At 44.0% G+C, this 13,890-nt stretch overlaps 1 protein-coding gene across 1 annotated transcript; it reads right to left on the bottom strand.

Moving 5' to 3' along the window:
• Positions 1-293: 293 nt before the first annotated feature.
• LOC134042266 (D-beta-hydroxybutyrate dehydrogenase, mitochondrial-like) lies at positions 294-13,577 on the bottom strand. Its single transcript, XM_062489439.1, has 4 exons — positions 13,241-13,577; positions 5,743-5,895; positions 3,111-3,241; positions 294-641 (listed from the first exon to the last, which is right to left on the bottom strand). Exons 1-4 carry the CDS (start codon positions 13,575-13,577, stop codon positions 294-296), a joined length of 969 nt encoding a protein of 322 aa, XP_062345423.1.
• Between the last annotated feature and the right edge of the window lie 313 nt (positions 13,578-13,890).

The raw sequence follows: 13,890 nt of genomic DNA, 5'->3' as shown, positions 1-13,890 counted from the left end.
GTGTCTGTAACACGATAACCTGCTATTGCTTTAGAAAAAGATGTATTATTTTCCAGGCAATAACTAAAGCAGCTTAAGTAAATGGGGTTTTTCCACACCGGAGAGATAAAGTTACTTGAATTATTTGATTTTACACAGGGTCATGTATGTTTTCCCCTAGCAATCAGTGACAGCTCTGACTAGGGGGACTCTCCAAAGTTTGTAGTGGTTACACACAGGGGTATTAAATTCAGCTCTGACTTTCACATTTTATAAACAACCTCACCTGAGTCAGTGAATAGCACCACTGTAGGCTATGCAAGTTTTACTTTGCTCAGAGCATAAGACAGAACAGAATCCATCACAACAGTCGGGAACAAAGCACACACAAACACCAGGGCCTTCTCCTTTAGCTTTGCCACCATGTAACGTGCCTTGGGTGCAGGAGATGTCAGAGCATCCACCATAGCATCTACAACCTCACAGCCATTAGTGCTTCCCTCATTGAGGATGCTGTTGAAAAAGTTTGCCCGCTCTTGAACATACTCCTTATTGTAAACAGCCTTTTCCTCTTCACTCAGTTCACTCCAGATCTCTTCAGCACTGAGTGGTGGCTGAATTTTCGTAGAGCGTGCATAATTTCCTGGCTGGATAATACAGACCTGAAAGCAAGACGTAAAACTTATCAAGGTGCAATCAGTCATTGTGAATTCAATTAAATGCTACAGTCAGTAGCACAGATCAAAAGCTCTCTACAGACAGCCAGAAAATGCTGCTTTGTTGAAATTTTAACCCTGGAAACTTGACTGAAGTCAAATATACTCCTGTGAAATATTTAAGATTGCAGAGATGCTTTATTCTGACTTCCTCATTTCACTCTTATGTTAATGTTCTTGTTCTGACTACTCAGCACACCCTCACGGAATGCAACAGAACATCTTTGATTGCTGTAGAATGCTTAACAGTATAAATGTTTTGACAATACTGAGACTAAGCGTTTCAGTATGACTTTGATTGGAGAACCTTGCAAATGATAATTTTTTGACCCAATTTGGGACAAAAGGAGATATCAAAGAAAATTATCAGGTCCTGGGGAAAGAATTGCTATTTTCCCCAAGTAGGTGTAATTAAAAGTGAACTAGGTCTTGTCAGCAAAGAACAGGGGAACCAAAAGTCTGCCTCTCACTGAAGCCATTAGCAAATTTCTATAGATTTGTGCACGTGAATTTAAATTAAAAGCACGTAAGTCCTTTGCAGCTCCACATTTTCTTTGTGTGTTCCTGCTTTGTGCATTCCCTTCTGAGTATTCCAGGGAGTTTTGGAGCAAGCCAAGCACTCATAGCACACGTGTTGATCCTCAGTTAGCAGCAGCCTTGTTCAAACTACTTGTAGATATGCAACATTAAACACTCTGTGGCATTTAACTGACCTGATTTCTAAAGACTGCAACACAAGGTGAGGAAAACCCATGCTGAGCTGTGTCTGATGCTCAGAGATCTGACAGGCATTCTCTGGGAAGTCTGTGTTGATATAAAGCCCTGATGTCCTCACTCATCCACCCAGCCCACCTATGTCAGTACCTGCCTGTTGGCCTGCATGGTGATGCATTCGCTGCTCTCAGGAGGACTGGGGTGCAGGTCCTATGCACAGGGAGAAGGAAGGGATGCAGACAAACTCCATCAGAGGGATGGTGTGCACAGCTGGAACAGCTTTGTGCTGCCTCACGCAGGTTTGTCATACAGCATCCTTGGGAATCCTCCCTTCTGGTGCTATTTAGAAAAGTATTTGGTATCAGCCAAACTAATGCCAATAGTAATCTTCCCACATTTATTGTTAACAAAGGGGTTCTGAAAGCTTCCTTTTTTGGAGTTGGCTTGGAGAGGAGGAGAGATGGCTTGGTTTTTGCCCTTCCCACGTTTTCTGTAACCTTTCAGCTGGAAGATACACACTTTGTTTCCTGCTGGCTGTCTTGCCTGGCCAGAGTTCAGTGGGACAGAGCCATAGCTCCATCTGCTCCTTGCCACCTCCATGCAGCTTTCTCCTGACTGGACAGAGAGGACAACAGAGCAGTGCAAAGGAGCACAGGAAAAAGGGACCATGTATTTTGTAGGCTCTCCACAGGGCAGGTTCTCAGGCAAATGCCAGCCAGCATCTTGCATACAGTGAGAAACAGAAAAATACCTCTCAAAGATACTCCAGAAATGTTTGTCAGCCTGGCTCACTCAGTTATGTGCTGAGACTACTGCAGAGGTGGAACAGGAAAAATTCCAAAACAACCAGAGTAGCTAATCTGTTAAACTAAGCCCTTCCATGCATTTGAGATTATCCTCAGCTAATCAGCAGAAATCCTCATCATGTTGTGTGGTATTAGGATGTAAAGTCACTTGCATTTTACAGTCCTTCATATTTATCAGACAGGGGTAGCTAATAGATGCATAGTTGTAATATTTTCCAATACAAAGCTTATGAACAATGCTGTAAATCTGTGTACATAAACAGTACACCAATGCAAACCTGCCAGGGAAGACTTTGAGTGTTTGAGAAAAGTATTTCAGCAGTAGAGTGACTCCAAGGAAGAATCCCAGTGAAGCTACTTAGTGATCTAAGCTTCAGGTTTGACTATTAGAGTTGCTTAGGGGACTAAGAGCACTCTTAGAGCCTCTTAGATTAAGAGAATAAAAACATAATTACTCTGCACAATGCTGCCTCTTGCAGCATATCTGTTCTCACAAAAAGGAAGGAGTTGGTATTATAAGAGGAGAGAAATAACCCCTCAGACAAGTGACAAGCCTCCTTCTGGCTGCACAGCAGTCAGTGTCTGGACTCTTTGCAGCCACCCAGGGAGCATCTGGGTTCCTCACTACTGTTGAGTGTCTGGGCTAGCTGTGTCAGGAAGCTTCACCACTGCAGAGGATGTGGAGAAAGAGAGGAAGTTTTCAATGCTGAAACACAGACCTGTTACCCACCAGCTTCTCAGAACCAAAAACATCACCCAGGATTGCTGTTCCCAGTGATTTCCAGCTGACTGATAAGCCACAGAGAAACCACTTCTTCCCAAAAGGAAGCTGCACCCATGAATGCAGTTCTGATCTTTTGTTACTTTGTTTCACATAACTCATTCCATCACTTACCTGTACACCAAACTTCTTCATTTCCAGTCTTAAAGCATCACAAAATTTTTCAATAGCTGCCTTGGTCATAGAATAAATGCCATTTCCCAGAGTAAAATAGGCAATGATGCTGGACATGAAAACAATACGTCCTAGAAAGAAAACAGTACAAGTAACATAACTTCACTCACAGTCTTTAACATGGAATCAATTCATCTCAGTCTTCTGAGCTGCTAAGAATGTGGTGTTTAGTAGGAGACTGTTTTACTGCACACTGTGCCAAAACTGGGCAGTGTCAGTGTGCAGTCCCAGCACAGAAGGGCACTCAGCTCTGTTAAGCAGAAAACTTCACACAAAAATCTTACACCTAGTGACAGATGTTGGACTAGACAAAATGTAAGACTGGTTTTATAACTGTGCATATAAAGTCCAAGCCAGACTGTACAGTGCTAAGCTTCACTGAGGAAATGTGACTTGCCAAATGTGTGCAGGTTTACAGAACCTTAGCATGATTTCCCTGATCTGTGCTGCTCTTCCCTGCTTTCAAACTCTTGCTGAGTGTAGCCATGCCTTAAATAGCAGAGATTCCTCATTTGAGGCACTGGACTGTGGTTAATTTCCATTGTTTCCTAGTATCTTCTGTGACATAGTCCTGCTATGGGGTAAGGAATGTCTGAGTGTGTATATATAAATACCAGAGGTGAGGGAGAAGATGGCTTGTCTCTGACAAGCCAGAGAACACAGCTTCGCTCCTGTTGCTGCCACAGATGCAGATATCATCTGGGCCCCAGATCTCACCAAATGTAATATGGTTGTGGGATATCAAAAGGTATCATGGTAATGCAGCAAAATATGTCATTTTGAATTATGTTCCCTGCCTTCCTATACAGCATCCCAAATAAATCTTACATACAGTAAGAGGAAAATAACTACCAGTTTGCTGATCAAGAGGCTCCGTCAGCTGGCCTGGCCAGCTGGAAAAGATATGGGGAAATGTTGCCCCTCTCAGGATGTTTAAGTCCTAGGCTGGAGGACATTATCTCCTTTTAAAACTATTAATAACTCTATTAATAATTTTGAAGTGTTTCTTGGAATAGGTGCACATCCACGGTAGTAAACCATGGGTAGGATGACCTCTGCCTCCTCTGTCCAGTAGCTGAGTGGTCCTGTCCCCCAGGATGTGGAACACCTCATTTAACTTCTCTTTGTGCCTAAGAAAATTGAAACCCAGCTTCCCCAGGAAAATGCTCTCATGCCTGTAATTCAAGCTTTTCATTTGGAGAGATCACTTGCTGCCTCCAAACACATAAGCTTTAGCTGTCCTGGTTGTTTCTGCAAAGAAGGCAACAGGCAATCTTCCTGGGATTCTTCCTAGAGTGCTTTGGCCTCCTCTCCTGCACAAAGGTACTTGAAAATGGAATGCAGGAGTTAATCAAGAAAACACTGATAGCCCCGAGAGAGATACAAAATGTTCTTTTGAGCTAAGGTGTGTGTGCAGCCATCCAGACCCAAACCTTCTAGCAGTTTATGCATGTGCTTAATATCACATGCACAATTAGTCACTTTTTCTTCAAAGTAACCCTGCGCAATTCATGGGGCCAGAGAAATGCCTCTGGTGGATCAGCTTCACAGAGTTTCAGCAGTAAGCAGGACATGACAGGGAAAAGAGATGTCTCCCTGTGTAATGGCCATATAACACAGTCACTGGGTACATACAGTAGTACATTCTTCTACAAAAACACATCCAGCTCACAGTATTTAAAGATTTCTTTCTTCTTGTGTCAGAATATCATCAACCAAAGGCAGCCAAGCAGAAAGAAGCAGAATAGCCCCCCAAAAAGGATGCTTACCAACAGTTTATGTAGCAGTGACACCTGGGGTTTCCAGGTGAAACCTACCCCTTCCTGTGCTTGATGCTGCACACAGAACACAAATCCTCACCCTGAAGAGCCTACAGCCAGAACAGACAAGGAAGAGGGGATCTTCTTCCCCAAACACAGATAGAGACAGGCAGGGAACAAACTGCAAAGCACCCAAGACCTACTACCATGCTGCAGAGAGCTACTGAACCATTCCTTCTCAGAAAGAAGGATAAAGCCCACATGCAGGGAGGTTCATGCAAATGCATTTATCCCACTGGATACCCATGCTCCTCTACATACTTGAAGTTTCCTGCCCAAGGTCACAGAGGCTCCACAAAGCTGCAACTGGAAGCTGGGATGTCTAGTTCACCTCTGTAGGGTCATTCCTCCTCTCCTAATTGCCAAACAGTAAAATTGTAATGCCTATGCAATAAAATTAAACAGTTTAATGGATCTTTGTTTTTTCTGATTGCCAGTGCTTAAAAAGGCTTGCCTGGGCTTAATGATCTATGCTAAACATTCTTCCTGTCTTTTGAATCAAATACTGAGACAAATCCTTATAAATAAGCATTTTTTTCTATGTACTGCAAAGACAAAATCTTGAAGGATATTTTTCCCCATATGACTTCACCCTCTTTTCAGGATCAAGTTGCTCTTTCAGGCCACACAGAAGGACGCTGTCATTTCAGTTCAATGAAAGACAATTAAAGCCTCTTTTTTAGATGCTACATTACCCTGATTATAGTAAGCTAATTATTCTACAACTCTAAATAACAGTGGATTAGCATTACCCTTGTATTTCCTTAGAAGGGGAAGAAATGCCAGAGTTGTCCTGATGCTCCCAAGGAGATTCACATCTGCAAATTTTTCATATGTCTCCATAGGCAGCCACCCAGTCTCACCAAATGTTGATATTCCTGCGTTATTGACAAGGCCCCAGAAACCTATGGAAGAGAAATGACTCAGCAAGTATCTTTAATTGCAAAGCAACTACTGTTAGATAACAAAGCAACACCACTGATTCAGACCTTTGGAAGAAGCTGTATAGCTGTGTAACATTTTTGTCTTTCCTACTTAAAAGTACAGGCATGTTTTGTTTAACAAAGGAATGCCATTGTAGCCATAATCTGGACTGAACAGAATCATAGAATAGTTTGGGTTGGAAAAGCTCTTAAAGATCACGCAGTTCTAGCCCCCTACCATGGTCAGGGACCATGTCTCCGTGCTATTTAATAATTGCTCACTCTATAGTTGTCTTAAGATATTTATGAGTAACATGATCTGGGAGCCTACAGCTCACTGCCATTGTGGTGTACCCTGAAATTTAATTACTTTAATCCCACTGTGTGCTATGAGCAGCTTTGTGAAAATTATATTAAGCAGTCTAAAGGCTAAGGAGTACTATTTTCAAAGTGCTTGACTAATTTAAGAGCCTAAGTATTGCATCTTTCTTCAAGATTTGAGCTCTGATTTCTTCTGAAATCAGCCACAATCAGGTACATGGCTGCAACATTGGGTAAGGTAATCAAGCAGGCTCAGTGCCTACAGTATTTTTTTAAACTTTGTACTATTGAACAACTTTATTCCCCGTGCAATGACACATTTTGATGCTAAGGAGCCCATCCCCTGACACACAGAAAGACTTCAGTGTTTAGTGTTTGCAAGCAGAAACGTAGTGGCAGCAAAGCTTGTTCTGACAGAGCTCAGTGACAGGAAGCTGAAGCCCTTCAGCAGAAATGAAAGCCACAGCAGGTCTCCTGTGAGCCCTGTGCATGCTCACAACCTCAGCTGTGGGAATGCTGTGTGTTGGAGTGGGGAGTGCTCACAGGCTGGAGCTGAGCCGCTGCCTAAGTGCTGATTAAGCCCTGCTGACTTGGTCTCACCTGCACAGCAAAGCAGGGAGTGACACAGTGCTTTTGAAAATATTTCTGTTCCTATCCTTCACTCCTGACTGACAGCATTTTCAGAGTAGCCAGCGGCATAACTAAGGAGTACCAGGGCACCCTGACTGGCACTGAAACAGCTGAATTTGCAGCTTAGTTCTGCCAGCCTTGAGAGTTTTGCTCAGGCATTTCTTTTGAAGAATTCTTGTAGGTGTCCAAGGCAAATAATTGTTCTGTCATGCCTTCCACAGGATCTCCAAGCCTGGGTTTCTGGGGAGGCAGAGCAGATTTTAGTGCCTCTCTTCCTCTGGACATATGAGTTTGGGGCAGGGGTGATGCTGACCCAGCTGTAGCCTCCTGAACCCATGACAGCAGAGTTTTCTCAGGGGACTTCTGATCACCTTAGTCAAGGCACTGCAGAAACCTTAGGGCTGAATCCTTTTCTTTCTGATCTTCTCCAACAAGACGACTGCAATAATTTCATGTTATCTTGAAATACCCATTTCTCATGGGTCCTTCCAGAGCCCTGCCAAGAACTGTCAATATCCGATTTCACCCAGAACAGTAGTTAAAGATGAAACAGAAGATTTTTGGAATTAGTTTGCAAAGCAAACCTCTGTATGCTTTTCTAACATTTATATACATTACTTGTATTACCTAATGAAATTGGTATTTAAACAGAGAAAAAAAATTATTTCTTTTATAGTGAATGTCTCATTTGCACGGAAAAGATTCAGAATTAGTTATTTCCCACACAGAATTGGATAACTCTATCCTCCAAAGAGAATCAATCACTATTCAGCAGCCTGTCACCCAGAAATCCTTGCCATTGGACCTCTCTTACAACTTTAGTTACAGACAGACTGCTGCCTAGTAATGAAGCAGTTTCCTCTGGACTCACTTCTTAGCCATGGCCCCAAATGTTAGCAGACAGAGGAGAGGAAATGGACTTAAAAACTGGCCATGTTATCAGGCATCCTAGACATCCTTCTTTCCCCTGCCACTGCCCTATTTTTCCCTCTCTTTCCATCATTCTCTGGCTTTATTTCTGTCTTAAAATGGAACCCATCCCCATGGCACATACCTCCCCATAAAATGCTTCCAGATCAATGGGTTAGAGAGCCCTCTGTAGAAGCTAATTATCAATATTTTTGTACTTTGACACAATCCTGTCGGCAGAAGGGTCGAGTGGCTGCACACCCCATCTGTTTCTGCTCAGAGCTGGAGGTTTCTGTGCTCAGGGTTATTTTTATATAACCTAACTCTAATACAACCCAAACTAAAGCCTGGCATCACTGCTTCCTGATCTTTTCAGCTTTACCTTTTCTAATTAAAAAAAAAGTCATTTTGCTTCTGCCACTGCACCCTGTGCAGCACAGCAAGAACACTTGCTCCTCATACCCCTGATATCATCAGGCCTTCACAAATGCAACCATTAATCTTTAGACAATTGATTTTCTTCCTCTTTCTCTAAACTGCAAGGCTTAAGTTTTCTCTCCAGACTCATGTCCTTCATGTGCCTCCGGGTGCTTCAAAGCCTCCAGGTGGCTGCTGGTGAGGCCAGCCTCTGTGTATCAACAGAGCCCACAAAATAATGGCTCCTTCCTTCTGTGTAGTGGCCAGGTCAAAAGCCATGAGGAGAAAAATTGGCCTGAGTTAAACTAAAACAGGCTTTCTTAAGAGAAGATTAAGTCAAACACAAAAAAGACACTTTGCACCTGGTCAGCTCAAAACACTCTGTTTTCCCTCAAGCAAAACACATTGTTTCTTAGAACATTTTGGCATTCCCAAATGGGAAATATTCTGATACTTTCCAGAATGTTTCCTGCCACTTTGTTTTGCTGAAACGAGTCACAAAATTCTACCCAAATAACAAACAATTTATTATTCCCTTATGCCACTTTCTCAGGATATTTCCTACTTCCTGAGAAACAACCTTCCCAGCTCTGTATTCAGGATACTTGAATCTGCTTTGGTCTTTCTTTCCTGAAATGTTTGTGGTAAAAATTAATGCTATAAATGTGCATTCAAAACATATTGTAAATTTGCTTAGCCAAATGCAGCTCATGTAGCCTAAGAAGTACAGATGGAAATCCTGAAGGACAAGGCACAAGAACTGAACTGAAGAGATTGATGCTGCATTTCCTGTGTTCATGCAGAGACACATTTGGAAAAAAACAGCTGATGTTTGGTGTGTCAGACTGTCAAAGCAGAACTCAGTCCAGTTTATAAAGACAGGTGTTAGATTATGCTACAGCAGGCAGGGAAAAAACAACTGGAAAGCAGGGCTGGATGTCACAGAAATTTTCACTGATCTCTGTGTTGGGAAAATGGATCCTGACAACAAAGATTAAAAGACACAGCCATAGATCTAAGAATCACATTAGGAAACTGAACTTAAGTTAATGAGGCTTTCTGGAGAACACATAAACTCCCCAATAATTTCTACTTCACACCATGGTGACCAAAAGGCACATCTCCATAGTCCTTAGTCAGGCCCAAAAGATACCTGGTATTTTTTCCAGAAACTCTTAAAAGTCCTCTTCCTATTAAAGTTAATCCAGCTGCAGGTTTGCAAAACCTTTTGAAAATCAATTTGTTTCTCTGCTGGTGCCAGCACTCAGATAATACCTGAATTCTGCCACACTCTCTGAATTCCAACAGGTATTCTTGGAATCACTGATCTTTGGAGTTTCTCCTCTAAGTCTGAGCCCATATGAGAATGACAGGCTCTTTCCTGATAGATTCCAGACCAATGCTAAAGGAAAATAGCCAATAGAAGGAAAAAGTGATTTGCCTTGTTCCTTTGGAAAAATTAGGAGGGGGAACAATCTGTGGCAGTGCAGGCCAGATGAGATTCCTGAGTTATATTTACATCCATTCATGAGTCACCATCCTTTGCTTGGAATATTATGTTGAAATTCTCTTCACTGTAAGGATAATCTATTTCTATAAGGAGTCTGGACTAAAATATTGTACCATGGGTGAATTCCATTAATGCAAAACCATAATTAAGTGTAAGAGAGTACTTAATAACCTTTGAGTAGGAAGTGGGACTAAAACGAATATCCCTCCATTCCAGCTAGCTAACAGTCACCTGCTCACAGCAGCTAAGAAAAGGAAGAGAAATCGTGATTTGAAACAGAATAAATCAGAAAAATTCTGAGGTTCTCTGTAGAGCCTAATAGAATTGCAAATCACTGTGCTCTAAAGTTCTGGTCTACTTCATATAGGCTTTGTATTTCTACTCTTGTGTAACAGAGAGAGAGAGAGAGGATAATGAGGAGCTTGGGCTAGTTATGGTTACAGCATAACTAGAAGGTGTAAAGGAGAACTGTATTTTATTCCTGATATTCTGAATTTATTCTGATATTTTACACATTTTTGTGTGAATTTTATACTGAACAGTCTACTCAAAGTAGAAAGTCTCTTTTAGTCTTTTGTAAGTCTATTTATCCTGGGCCCAGGAAAAAGGCAGATTAAGTTGATTTAAAAGACGTCGTATCTCCCAAAAAGCCCTGCTTTTCTGAGATGCATAGTCCGTGGAAAGGATGATACTGTAATCATATAGAATATTTCATCTTTATCACGATTTACTCTGAACCATTTAAATGCAGGCATGCAAAAACCAATCATCATTTAACTGCTTTCTCTTCATTTTGGTCCAGTGTCTTAGGTTTCACTTGGAATCTGTGGCCTTTGCATACTTACCATTAGGTTTGGGATTATTGAAGTTACTATTTTTGGAATGATACAGGAATGTTTTGGTGACCAGAATTAAGAAGTCCAGCACACCAACATGATGTACTTAAAAGACTTCATACCTGTGGGAAACTGATTATAGTTAAAATGGCAAAAAAAGGAGGGAATAATCCCTAAGCAATACATAGTGAAGGGATAGGTTCCTCTTCTCAGTTTCTAGGGGAATTGCTGAACAGAATTCTCCTGTTCTGAGGGAGGGAGAGGGAGAAACAGAGAAAACTCTTCTATAATACTTACAAGCTAACAGTGACATACAGAACACTGCCAGCAGCTACTTAAAAGGTGAAGGTTTTCACAGCTTTGAAACAACGTAATGCATGATCTACTGTAACCTTCAGCATAATCCACTGGATTCCTGAATCAGTTTGAATTGTTTGTGCAAAAACCAAAAGCAGACTTTTATCCATCCAATGCTTATTTACAACAGCCTACTGGACTCACCACCCACTCATTGCTCTCCTCATTACAAATGTCTGAGCTGCATGTGATTTCCACTTCGGTCAGAACTCTGCTGTAGACCATGGATGTTGCTGTCCATCATCCACCAGGGAAAATGTCCTTATGTTTCGCCACTGAGGGTTGTTTAACTGGTGGGACATTGAGGCACATGCTCCACCGTCCACCCTTTGGGTAGCAGGGAACATGTTCTGTGTAGTCACATGCTTTTCCTTACTTTCTAGGTACTCTCAGAACATAAATTCAATTACAAATGGTTCAGAATTCTCTTTCCTAATGAAGAAGAAATTAATTAAAGATAATCTTTGACCCAGATATAAAAAATTACAATTCCTATATTTAATCCTTTAATTTATTTAATTTATCCTTATGTAGATAAATTGGTTAATATGAGAGCTAACACCCTGATTAATCATTAAATTCAAACTGTTTTTATAAAGGTAAAATACCAAGGAAAACAACGTATCTATTTTCAGAGGTGCCAAGAATCAACAGTCTTACTGAATTATTTTTCTTATAGTCTGCATGAGTATTGTCACAGTTTTCTTACAACTTACACAGTTTTTCTTACAAGAAAAAATATTTGGGCCCCTCTATTTTAGAAATTATGAAGAAGACTTGTAGTTTTAGTCCATTAACAGCAGACATTAAAATAACTCCTTTGCTGCTTCTCATTAAATAAAAGGAAGAATACTTGATAAATACTGGCTGTGTGCTACCCGGATCTATAAAATTACTTTTTTCTTTACTGCCTTTGCAGAATACCCTTAAAATTCTGCAGCAGCAGAGCTGCCCAGCCATGGAAAAAGGTTTCATAAAATGTGTGTGCTTGCCCAGCCCAGTGTAAAAGACCTGAGTGACAGCCCAGGAACATCACTGAGCACACATTGTGGACCTGCTGCATTCTACACTAGCCGTGCTGAGTGTCTGGGTGGGCCAGGAATTGATCTGAAGGCACATCCACAGTCTGTAAGCAGAAAGGACAACCCACAAGTTAGTGCTGACTCTGGACTCCAGGGTCTACATGGTAGCATGAGCACAACCATTGCAGGCCAGCCTAAGCTGTTGGAATTGCAGGAAAAATTATGTGAAACCCAGAGTGTCAAGTGACCTGGTCCTAATAGAGCCTTTGAGGGCTTTTGGGAGACATTTGTGTTCACCTCTAGGTTGAGGAAAGGCCTGAGAGGGGAAGGCTCTGCATCTTTATAAGATAAGGTCAAGATCAACCATAGATATAAGTGCTTAATGAGCAATGTCTCGGCTTTTTCTTCCTTCACTTCTCATTCCATCCCCTTCCCAATGAGCTAATGAGCCAGGCAGGCAGAGACCTTGCATTTCATTATCTCTTTGCGTGCCTCATTCTCCATTTTTATTCCCTGTATGAGCAAGAAGTGTTTGTGATTTGGAGGGAATCTGCTCTGCATCAAGCCTATCCCAGAATTACACTGGATAATTCTCACCCTGCAGTCCCAGTGGGAAAGGAGACAACTGTGGCCCCATCACCTGCGCTGTGTCACACGTGCTGAACGGATAACCCAGGATTTAGGTTGTCTGCAATTATTCTGGAGCTAAGTCTATCCATTCCCCTGGGTGCACGCTCCCTGTAGAGTGTATAATTGACAAGGTTCCCTTTCAGTAACCTCTCCGGGGACTAGTTCGACAAACCTCAAGTGGTTTCAAGTATCAGCTGCTTCGGTAAGGCACGGCAGCTGCCCTCGCTGCATTTCTTGTACCTATTTTCTCTTTCACAAGTTATGCCCAGAAACGCATCACATTCCCATCCCTCCAATGCCTGCACAGTTGTTTTGCACCTTTTTTGCCGTTTTCTTCTACTGGGTCCTCTCAGAGGGGCTCCAGGGACGCCTCTCCCGGTGGAAAGGTGAGGCTGCCCCGTGGCGCACTGAGCAGAGCACCCGCTTTTACACTGTCGGCACTTCAGACAGGCGCCAGTCCGTGTACGCACCAAGGGATTTGTAACAAAACCGTGTCGTCCTGACCAGCAGTAGTAACTGCACTTAGCTCATCCGTGACGGCGCTCGCTACCCTCGCGTTGTGACACCCCAGCTGACCCCCTCAGCAGTCCCGGGCGAACCGAGCCGCCGTCTTGGCGGCACGGCGCCCGCCGGTGCGTCATGCAGCCGGCAGCCGAGCTTGCCTCCCTCCCTCCCTCCCTCCCCTCGGGGCTCACCTCGCTCGGGCAGGTGGCTGAGCACCAGCTCCTTGGCGGCGCGCACGTCCTGGGCGCGGGTCACATCGAGCCGCAGGACGCGCAGGCGGCCGGCGCCGCCCGCCTCCCGCTGCAGCCGCCGCGCCCCGTCCCCGCCGGGGCACAGGCAACCGGCGAACACGGTGAAGCCGAGGCGGTGGAGGCGGAGCGCCAGCAGGTGCCCGAAGCCGCTGTCACAGCCCGTGATGAGCACGGCCCGCCCGGCCGGCTCCAGCCGCGCCGCCCCGCGCCGCGCCAGCCGCGGCAGCAGCAGCAGGAGGAGAAGGAGCAGGAGCAGCGCAGGGGCCGCTGCCCACATTCCGCCCGCGCCGCCACAGCCGCGCTGTCTGGTAGCGAGGGAGGAACAGAAACCCGCGGGCAGCGCCCTCCCAGCCCGGCACCCCCTCCGCACAGCAGCGGCCGCCCGCAGGCACCGCCCCGCCCCGCGGGCGCTCGGAGAGACCGGGGTCTTCCCGGCCCCTTCGAGGGCCCGCACGCGGGTGAAACCCGGGGTTGCTAGGGGTTTCTTCCCACCGGCGTCTCCCCCCACTTTTAGTTTCAAAAATAAAGCTCAGGCTGGAAGCACCGTGGTTTGGTCAGCTGGAGCTGCGCCGGCGAGAGGGATCTGGGTT

This window comes from Cinclus cinclus, chromosome 3 (genome assembly GCF_963662255.1).
Source record: "Cinclus cinclus chromosome 3, bCinCin1.1, whole genome shotgun sequence".
In the NCBI taxonomy this organism is placed as follows: domain Eukaryota; kingdom Metazoa; phylum Chordata; class Aves; order Passeriformes; family Cinclidae; genus Cinclus; species Cinclus cinclus.
Note: the sequence above shows the minus strand (reverse complement) of the source record. Positions and strands in the feature narration are given on the sequence as shown.

Coding starts and splice junctions, on each gene's coding strand:
- LOC134042266 (XM_062489439.1), bottom strand. CDS start 13,577: ATGTGGGCAGCGGCCCCTGCGCTGCTCCTGCTCCTTCTCCTCCTGCTG. Junction 5,896..13,240: donor CAGCCACCTGCCCGAGCGAG/GTGAGCCCCGAG, acceptor TCTCTTCCATAG/GTTTCTGGGGCCTTGTCAAT. Junction 3,242..5,742: donor CCTTCTAAGGAAATACAAGG/GTAATGCTAATC, acceptor TTTTCTTTCTAG/GACGTATTGTTTTCATGTCC.